Source organism: Equus przewalskii, chromosome 12 (assembly GCF_037783145.1).
Source record: "Equus przewalskii isolate Varuska chromosome 12, EquPr2, whole genome shotgun sequence".
NCBI lineage: Eukaryota > Metazoa > Chordata > Mammalia > Perissodactyla > Equidae > Equus > Equus przewalskii.
In genome coordinates this window covers 7,413,537-7,424,554 of record NC_091842.1, presented here as the reverse complement: position 1 = coordinate 7,424,554, position 11,018 = coordinate 7,413,537, and the positions used below count along the sequence as shown (strand labels likewise).

The following is an 11,018-nucleotide window of genomic DNA, read 5'->3' as shown; positions in this document are numbered from 1 at the left end:
TAAAACATCTTTCCTACCTTTCAGAAACGTCAGGGGAGATGAGATGAAAACTAAATCAAAGCTAATATTATAATAATGAGTGCCTCATTTGAGTATTACAAAAAATACGCACTCCAACAATGGGAGCACTAAAGTATGAATACACTTTCTAAGAAACAGGCAAAGTCACAGTAGATTAACTCTCACCTGTCTTAATATATCAAATGAAAGCTCTGAAAAGTGCCCACCCACTCAGTCATTGTGATGGTTAAAAACGTTTAGTCACTGACTCTCACTGATTCAGTTCTATAGATTTCCCCTAACGTGCAAGAAGGCATCAAAAAGTACTTTTGTAAGGAGAAGTTTATTGATTTGCTCAATATAATATTTTATAAAATATTCAAAATGAATGTGTGATATAAATGTCTCTACTACAGTCACCACAATAATCATTGTGTTCATTAAAAATTGTTGAGAAATTTTATTCTCGATCAGTGTTCAGCAGAAGTAGATAGTACTAAGTGTGGGAGGATGGATATCATCCTGCAAGAACCAGACAAGCTGAGTTCACATACCCGGCACTCACTTGTCCCCTGCTTCATATCACATAACATGTAATACTCTACATAGACACTTGGAAAATCAATAAATGTAAGAATCCTCAGGCATCCATCACATGCAGTAGGTTAAGCCCACCTTCATTCTGAATTGTATTCACAAAGTAAATTAAGATCTCTGGTGTTCTGGGATACAGCTTCCTTGAAGAACAGTGGAAGTCCTTAGGGAAAGTCAGGCTCCAGTCATGGTCCCATCTCTGGGCTCAACTTTTAGAACAATGGGCTTTTGTGGTTTCACAATTGCTTCAGTGCCTAATTTTATGGGTATCTGCAACAGTTAAACAAGCATATGAGAACTGATTGAGGTAGCACTGCCAATAACAGAACAAAGTAGACAAGACACATAAAGAACGACAATGTTTTACAAACATATAAACTACTTTTAACATCACATAACTTTAATTCTTTATATTTAGTCTGTAAGTTGCATCAAGACCAAATAGCAAAAGCATTCATCCATCCATCCATTCATTCAAGAAAATATCTATGGAGCACCAATTCTGGACCAGGATGGAGACAAATTCATGTTGGCTTGTATTCCTTTTTGATTTAAATTTTAAGTAAAAAGTATGAACTTCTACAATTAAAACCAGATTCTTATGGATTATAGGAAACTATTTTGAAAAGCCATATAGAATTAATTTTGTCTATGATGGACTTATCAGGTGATCCAGAGTGTTATTACATATTTTAATTATATTGCTTCATCCTCAACTTCTAGAATTCAGTCACCTCTCCCAGTGGAAGCCATCCAGTTTCATGACTGGAAAGGTTCTTTAGAATATTATTCCTGCTCTCCAACATCTCTTGGATCACTTGAAGAGTGCAAATGGTGAACTTCTGAAATACAGTACTTTCACTGATAGTTTTCGCCCCTTTCTCACCCAGTCACTCCTTAAGTGTTGGGGAGGCCAGCAGCAGAATCGGCTTTGGGACTCAGTTGACTGAAGCGTAAGCAAAGTATCATAGAGAGTAAGAAGTGCCAGCCTGTGGGTGACTAGGAGTTCACAGGGAGTGTCTGTACCATCCCAGGTGTGCCAGAGATCTGCTTTCTCTCTTTATGGAATCTCTTTTGTCATACTTACAGCATTGCCACACAGCTACCCTAAAATCATAAATAAGATGGGATCCATCTCTATCCTCTCCCCTGCAGGGAGCCTACTTAAGGGGAGGAGCTGCACATTACGTGCATGAGTCCTAGAAATAAACCTTATTATAGGGCCTGATTTGTTAGGAATCAAAGGCTAAAGTTCTTTACGTATTCAGAAGAGATATTCCATATCTTTCTATAAATTTAAAACCTTGTTATTTTATGATTATATATGGTATGCATACTTCTCCCCTGCAGACACATACACACAACACGCACATACAAAAATGTCATTTGTTAAAATTTTATAGTTAAAATTTTTCAAAATTTGTATCCAAGAGCTCTAAATAAACTTCAAATTATTCCTTAACCATTTGCTGAATGACTACAAGACACCGATGGAAGTTTATGATGGGAATAAATGAGGTGCAGGAGTTAAAGACATTCATAGACACAAAGAAAACATACAAACCAAACTGGATGGTTGAATAACAAAGTATTAAGTTAGGCGATCTGACCAATGATACCAGCCTGCAATAACTGATAGAGCAGAGGAAAGAATGGGCTCTGGACTAGATGGGAAGGCCCCATAGAGGGGCTTTGGGATTCATCTAAGACTTGAAGGATGAGAACAGAATGAGGAGGAGAGTGAGAAGAACATTCATGGAATTATTACTAGGATGTAAAAGGCACCCAGTTTTACTAGAGCAGGGCTCCTGGAATATGAGATCAAATAGGTAGGAAGGACCTAGACTGCGCGAGTCTTTCACATCTGGCAGAAATTATTTAAATTAGTGATTCTCAACCTTGCCTGCACATAAGGTACAATAGGAGTGCTTTTAAGCCACACTCTAGGTGAATTATTTTAAAGTCTGAGATTTCTTAAGCATCAGGAGTTTTAAAGATCCGTGGTGATTTCCTTATACAGACAGCAGTAGAGAACTGCTGTCATGAATCTTCTGTAAGTTTTGGTGGAGAAGACCATCCTTCAACAGTCATGACATGGTGATCACTGCACTTAATAACTGTGCAAGATTTTCCCTTCCTTCCAGTGGACTTGAAACCAAATTTAAAATTTTACTCAAGTCCAAAGTACTGGGCATAATCCTGTCACACTAACTGCATTGGCTCCAGATGATCTTTATAGTTGGATCTTATAAAGTCACAGACTTAGCAATACAGAGCTAAGCGCCTTAAAGGTCACAGATGGCTCCAAATAGATTCTTCAGCTAATAGAATAAATTTACCTTTGGATAGAATACAATCTTTTATACACACACATGCACACACACACACACACGCACACAGACCCCTTGACATAAAAAAAAAAAGCCCCTCCCAATAAAACGTTATTTGTGAAGAAACTTGACTGTCCAACCTCTGTTTCTTTACAAGGTTTGAAGGAGAAGTTCTGCAGCACTCTGACGACAGCAAGTTTCATGTTCATCAGAGCAAATCTCATGCCAATGCAGTTTCGGGGTCCGGTTCCAAAAGGCAGGTATATATAAGGATTTATGCTGTCCTTGTTCTCCTTACTGAACCTGGATCCACAAAAGTAGATGAAAGCAAGTTATTGAAACATAAAAACCACAAAAGCTACAGGTTTGGAATTCTCACTTAGCCTCCTCAATCAGTAGTACACAGGATACTGTTGTGGGCTAGTCATTGACATGCAGCTATGGCTATTTTGCTGTAAGAACTGTAAGTTACAGACCATTTCTATTCCTCTTCCCTATAGTAGCTTTCAGTCTTGTTGAGGAGATGAGATGAATGTCATTTAAAAGAAAATTTATCTTTAAACAGGAAAACTACATTCAGGGTGGTGAGATGTTCACAAAAAGAGATGAGAGTGATTCAAGGAAAAGTAAGTCTCTGCCTCCAGTCACTTATGTTGGTCATGTGCACATGCAGGAAGGAAGAAGGAGAAATGCCTCCCATTATTTACAACGTTATTTTCCCTTCTCTTCCTTATTTTCCTTCCCCTCCCTCTCTCCTCCCTTCCCTCTCTCTCTCTCTCCCTTCTTCCTCATAGAGTAGCTCATTTCAGAAGACTTACATGGGCATATGATGCTACTTTACTATAGTATAATCACTGATTTCTTTATCTTTCTGTTCCACTAAGCCATAAACTCCTTGAACGTTAGACTTATTTTTATTTCATTTGATTCCTCAATATGTGACTACATTAAGAACACCTGTGGTAGAGGTGTCAAGATGGTGGCATAGGCAGACTCTGAACTCACCTCATCCCACAAACACAACAAATTTACAACTATTCTTGGAACAATTAGCCCTGAGAGAGAACTGAAAACTGGTTAAATAGAACCCTCACAACAAGGGACAGTCATGACTGCGGTTGAAGAGGCATAAATGCCTTATGCAGAGAAAAAAATCCACATTTGCAAGCTGTGGGGCATCATGGCCTGCTGGGAGCAATCCTAAGGTATGCAGCCTTACCTGGAGGAGTGGGGGACCTGAGCAGGGGAGAGTTACTGCTATAAGCATCTATTAGACTCAGCACAAGCAAGACGAGTCTCATAATATCTAGCTTTGCTGGCTCTTAACAACAACAGGGAATACCCCCAGAAAAGCTATAAGACATAGGAAAAAAAGGCCACCTCTTAAAGGGCCCACAGACAAATTCACCCATTTTGGAGAACAACCTAAAATCAGCAGAAAGAAAGGTACACAGTCCTTTTGTGAAAAGAGACCCCCCAGTAGGCTCTCAGTGCATCTTGGTAGAAGGTGAGACCTCTCCAGGGACTGATACATTGGCAGCAGCCATCATTGCAGCCTAGTACAGATGTGCTGACACAAATGCTGGCAAACGCCATTGGCCTGTTAGCCCAGGGTCTCCTCCACCTACTAGAGTACTGATTTAATCCAACTCCACCAGGGCAAACATCATACACGAGGCACTGGCCACATCCAACAGCAAGCCTTTGGGCAACTTGTGGGCCTGCATTGACTGGGTGCCTGGATAATCTGCAGGCAGGCAAGTGGGTCTGCCTCTGTGGGGTGGGGCATGCATAAGGAACAGGTGGAGTGTGTGGGGCCTCTGCAGTGTGGGAACTGGTTCTGCTTCAGGAGGTCAGGTTGTGTGCACAGGACAGGACTGTGCTGATGTTGTGTGTGGCCCTGTGGGAAGTGGGGCTAGTCAGCTGCAGAACATTTGTATTTCTCAAACAGCCACATAGGGATCAGATGCACCTTCCAAAGCCTGAAACAATTGGGTTCTATGTGGCTGTGGCCAGCCCGAATCAGCTGCAGTCCTAAGAGAGCTGACAATAGCCTTGCAGGCCAGATGTCTACACAATTGTAAGCCCTTGAGCCTTGCAACCAGCCACACTGGGGGTCTACTCACTTAGCAGAAAAACCACAACAGAAATGTGCTATTAGACCTTGTAGGCAACTGTGCTGGGTCTCCCCTTGCCTGAAAAAATGACTGCAGAGACCATAGCAGCCACAGGCAGCTGAGCATTACAACCAGCCAGCCTGGGGGACAGCCTAGCCTCACTGGGCATCTGCAATAAGAGCAACCTTGCCACAACAGAAGGATACACATAGGCCACACAAGTGTCACTCCTGGAACATTTGGAACTGGTGGCTAGAGGGAAGCACTCTGCTGGGCTTCATAAGGCTTCTCTTACATAAGGAGACCTCTCCAAGGTCAGGAGACGTAACTGACTCACCTAATACATAGGTGACACAAAACTACATAGTCACAGAGAAAGAGGCAAAATGAGGAAGCAAGGGAATATGTTTCAAGTAAGGGGACAGCACAAAACCCCAGGAAAAGAACTAAATGAAATAGAAATAAATAATCTAACTGACAAAGAGTTCAAACAAAAAGTCATAAGAATGCTCACTGATCTTTGGAGAAGGTTGGATGAACTCAGTGAGAACGTCAACAAAGAACTGGAATATGTAAAAAAGAACCAGTCATAAATGAAGAATACAATACTGGAAATGAGAAAATCACCAGAGGGACTCAAAAATAGAGTAGATGATACAGAAGAATGGAACAACGAGCTGGCTGGAAGAATAGAGAAAATCCCCAAAGCTGAACAGATAAAAGAAAAGAGTATTAAAAAGAACAAGAACAATGTAAGGGACCTCTGCTACAACATTAAGTGAGCTCACATTCATATAATAGGTGTCTCAAAAGGAGAAGAGAGAGAGAGACAAAGGAACAGAGAATCTATTTGCAGAAATAATAGCTGAAAAATTTCCTAACCTAAGGAAGGAAACAGACATCTAGGTACAGGAAGCACAGAGAACACCAAACAAGACACAACCAAAGAGGTCCACACCAAGACACATCATAATTAAAATGTGAGGAATTAAAGACAAAGACACAATCCTAAAAGCTACAAGAGAAAGGCACAAGTGACATACGAAAGAAAACCCATAAGGCTATCAGCTGACTTCTCAGAAGAAGCCTGACAGGGTAGAAGGGAGTGGCATGATATATATAAAGTGCTGAAAGGAAAAAACTTATGGCCAGGAATATGATACCCCAAAAGGTTACCATTCAGAATGGAAGGAGAGATAAAGAGTTTCCCAGACAAGCAAAAATTAAAGGAGTTATCACCAAGAAATCAGTTTTACAAGAAGTGCTAAAGGTACTTATTTAAGTGGGAAAGAGAAGATCACAAATAGGAATAAGAAGAATTATCAAAAAAAGCAATAAAATCACTGGTAAAGGCAAAAAGACGGTAAAGGTAGCAGATCAACAAACTATGAAACTAATATGAAGATCAAAGACAAACGTACAAATATTACCTATTTCCATGGTAAGAGGGTAATGGACACACACATAAAAAAAAGTTAGATATGATATGAAAAACATAAAAAGTGGGATGAGGGGAGTAAAAGACTAGGGCTTTTGGCAAGAGGTGCAAACTAAAGAGACCATCAACTTAATACAGATTGCTATATACATAGGTTGTTGTATGTGAACCTCATGGTAATCACAAACCAGATGCCTATAATAAATACACAAAAATTAAGAGAAAGGAACCCAAACATAATACTAAAGAAAGCCATCAAGCCACAAGGGAAGAAAGCAAGAGAAGAAGAAAGGAATAGAGAAGAACTAGAACACCCAGGAAAAAAGGTAACAAAATGGAAATAAGTACATACTTATCAACAGCTACTGTAAATGTCAATGGACTAGATTTCCAATCAAAAGGCATAAGGTGGCTTAATGGATAGAACAACAAGACCCATGTATATGCTGCATACAAGAGATACACTTCAGGCCTAACAGCACACACAAACTGAAAGTGAAGGGATGGAAAAATATACTCCATGCAAATGGCAAAGAAAAGAAAGCTGGGGTAGCAATACTTATATCAGACAGAATACACTTGAAAGCAAAAACTGTAACAAGAGGCAAAGAAGGGTACTACATAATGATAAAACCCAGCAAGAGGATATAACACTTGTTAATATCTATGAACCCAACATAGGAGTACCTAAATATATAAAAGCAATTATTAACAGACATAAAAGGAGAAATAGACAGTAATGTATTAATAGCAGGGGACTTTAACACTCCACTTACATCAATGGACAGATCATACAAACAGAAGATCAATAGGGAAACATTGGTCTTAAATAACACATTAGACCAGATGGACTACACAGATATATACAGAACATTCCATCCCAAAACTGCAGAATACACATTCTTTTTTAATGCACATGGAACATTCTCCAGGATTGATTGCATACTAGGCCACAAAACAAGTCTCTTTAAATTTAGGACGACTGAAATAAGACCAAGTATCTTTTCTGACCACAATAGTATGAAACAGGAAGTCAACTACAGGAAGAAATCAGAAAAGAGATAAATACTTAGGGATTAAACAAAATGCTGCTAAATAATGATTGGATCAATGAAGAAATCAAAGGACAAATAAAAAATATCTGGAGATAAATGAATATGAAAATATGGCATTCCAAAACTTATGAGAAGCAGCAAAAGTGGTTGTAAAAGGGAAGTCTATAGCAATACAGGCCTACCTCAACAAACGATCTAACATTGCACCTAAAGGAACCGGAAGAAGAAGAACAAACAAAGCCCAAAATCAGTAGAAGGAGAGCAGAATTAAATGAAACAGAGACTAAAAGAACAAAAGAAAGATCAAGGGAAAAGATCTGGTTCTTTGAAAAAAAATAAACGAAATTGACAAACCTATAGCTAGACTCACCAAGAGAAAAAGAGGGAAGTCTCTAATAAATAAAATAAAAAATTAAAGAGGAGAAATTAAAATAGATACTGCAGAAATACAAAAGATTATAAGAGAACACTGTGAAAAGCTATACACCAACAAACTGGATAATCTAGAAGAAATGGATAAATTCTTAGAATCATACAACCTTCAAGACTGAGTCAAGAAAAAATAGACAATTTTAATAGAACAATCACCAGTAAGGAGATTGAAACAGTAATCAAAAACCTCCCAAAAAATAAAAGTCAAGGACCAGATGCTTTCCCTGGTGAATTCTACAAAACATTCAAAGAAGACTTAATACCTATCCTTCTAAAACTCTTCCAAAAAATTGAAGAGGTGGGGAAGGTTCCTAACTGGTTCTACAAAGTCAACACTACCTTGATACTAAAACCAGACAAGGACAACCCAAAGATGAAATTACAAGTCAATATCACTGATGAACATCAGTGCAAACATCCTCAACAAAATACCAGGAAATTGAATATGACAGTCCATTAAAAAGATCATACACCCTGATCATATGGGATTTATTCCAGGGATACAGGGATGGTTCAACATTTGCAAATCAATCAATGTGATACACCACATTAACAAAATGAAGAATAAAAATAAAATGATCATCTCAATAGATGCAGCGAAAGCATGTGACAAGGTACAGCATCCATTCATGAAAAAACGGTGAATAAAATCTGATGGAAAGGAAGTAGCTGAACATGATACAGGCCGTATATGACAAACCCACAGCTAATATAATTCTCAATGGAGAAAAACAGAAAGCTATCCTTCTAAGACTAGGAACCAGACAAGACTGCCCACTTTCACCACTCTTATTTAACATAGTATTAGATGTCTTAGCCAAAGCAATAAGGCGAGAAAAAGAAAAGGGATCCAAATAGGAAAGGAAGAAGTGAAACCATCACTATTTACAGATTGCATGATATTATACATAGAAAATCCTAAAGAATCCACAAAAAAACTTTTAGAAATAAAAATTGAATGGCAAAGTTGCAGGATACAAAATCAACATACAAAAATAGGTTGGATTTCTACACAGCAACAATGAAGTAACAGAAAGAGAAATTAGAAATACAATCGGGTTTACAACTGCAACAAAAAGAAGAAAATATCAAGGAATAAACTTAACCAAACAGGTAAAAGGTCTGTACACTGAAAATTATAAAACATTGTTGAAAGAAATAGAAGAAGAAACAAAGAAATGGAAAGATACTCTGTGCTCTTTGTCTGGAAGAATTACCATAGTTAAAACGACCATAATTCCTACAGCAATCTACAGATTCAATGCAATCCCAATCAATGTTCCAACATTTTTCACAGAAATAGAACAAAGAATCCTAAAATTTATATGGAAGAACAAAAGAGCCTGAACAGCCAAAGGAATCCTGAGAAAAAAGAACTAAGCTGGAGGTATTACACTGCCTGATTGCAAAATACACTACAAAACTATAGTACCAAAAACAGCATGGTACTGTCACAAAAACAGAGACGCATATCAATGGAATGGAACTGAGAACCCATAAATAAACCAACACGTATATGGACAATTAATTTTTGATAAGGGAGCCAAAACACACAATAGAGAATGGAAAATCTCTTCAATACATGGTTTTAGGAAAACTGGACAGCCACATACAAAGGAATGGAAATAGACCATTATCTTACACCTTGCACAAAAATGAACTCACAATGGATTAAAGACTTGAATGTAAGGCCTGTAACTATTAAAATTCTAGACAAAAACATAAGCAGCATGCTCTTCAACATCAGCCTTACCAGGATACTTTTAATTACTATGTCTGACTGGGTCAGGGAAACAGTAGAAAAAACAAACAAATGGGACTACATCAAACTAAAAAGCTTCTGTACAGCAAAGGAAACCATGAAAAAAAAGAAAAGACAACCTAACAATTGGGAGAAGATATTTACAAACCATATATCTGATAAGGGGTTAATCCCTAAAATCTATAAAGAAATCATACATCTCAACAAAAATAACCCAACAACCCAATTAAAAATTGGCAAAAATATCTGAACAGACATTTCTCCAAAGAAGATATATATATGGCCAACAGGCACATGGAAAGATGTTCATCATTAACTACCAGGGAAAGGAAAATCAAAACTATAGTGAGATACCACCTCACTCCAGTCAGAGTGGCAATAATTAACCAGACAGGAAACAATAAGTGTTAGAGAGGATGTGGAGAGAAGGAAACTCTCATACACTGCTGGTGGGAGTCCAGACTGGGCAGCCACTATGGAAAACAGTATGGAGATTCCTCAAAGAACTAAGAATAGAACTGCCATACGATCCAGCTATTCCACTGCTGGGTATTTATCCAAAGAACATGAAAACATGAATGTGTAAGATACATGCACCCCTATGTTCATTACAGCATTATTCACAATAGCCAAGACTTGGAAGCAACCTAAGTGTCCATCAAGAGACAAATGGATAAAGAAGATGTTGTAAATATACATAAAGGAACACTACTCAGCCATAAGAAAAGATGAAATCTAGCCATTTGCGACAACATGGATGGACCTTGAGGGTATCATGCTAAGCAAAATAAGTCAGAGGGAGAAAACCAAATAGCATATGATCTCACTCATAAGCAGAAGATAAAAACAACAAACAATCACATAGAAACAGAGATTGGATTGGTGCTGACAAAAGGGGAAGGGAGGAGGGACGAGGGCAAAAAGGGTGATTAGGCACAGGTGTGATGATGGATTGTACTTAGTCTTTGGGTGGCAAACATGATGTAATCTACACAGAAATTGAAATATAGTGATGTATATCTGAAATTTATGTAATGTTGTGAACCAATGTTACCACAATACAGTAAATAAATGAATAAATAAAAAATAAAATCCAACTTCACAAAAAAGAAAAAGAAATATTGTGGATTTGGGGAAAGTGATAATGGTATTGTTGCATGTACTTTTTAAAGAGTCCTTATATTTTGGAGAACATGATGGGATAGTTATACATGGTATGTCTTAAAATAATATGGGAATTAGGAAAAAGATAGCAGTGGTGTCTGAATGAGGCAGCTGACATGGACTTAT

The 11,018-nt window shown here is 38.1% G+C and overlaps 1 protein-coding gene across 5 annotated transcripts in view; it reads right to left on the bottom strand.

Moving 5' to 3' along the window:
- Positions 1 to 324: 324 nt before the first annotated feature.
- LOC103566374 (cytochrome P450 3A12-like) overlaps positions 325 to 11,018 on the bottom strand; it is a 37,061-nt gene continuing 26,367 nt past the window's right edge. For all 5 annotated transcript variants that reach the window (XM_008542764.2, XM_070567613.1, XM_070567610.1 and 2 more), the window contains 2 exons: positions 3,065 to 3,227; positions 325 to 864 (listed from right to left, as the gene is read on the bottom strand). In XM_008542764.2, coding sequence (XP_008540986.1) covers positions 769 to 864; positions 3,065 to 3,227 — 259 coding nt within the window. In that variant the 3' untranslated portion in view covers positions 325 to 768. The remainder of the gene's footprint in view (positions 865 to 3,064; positions 3,228 to 11,018) is intronic.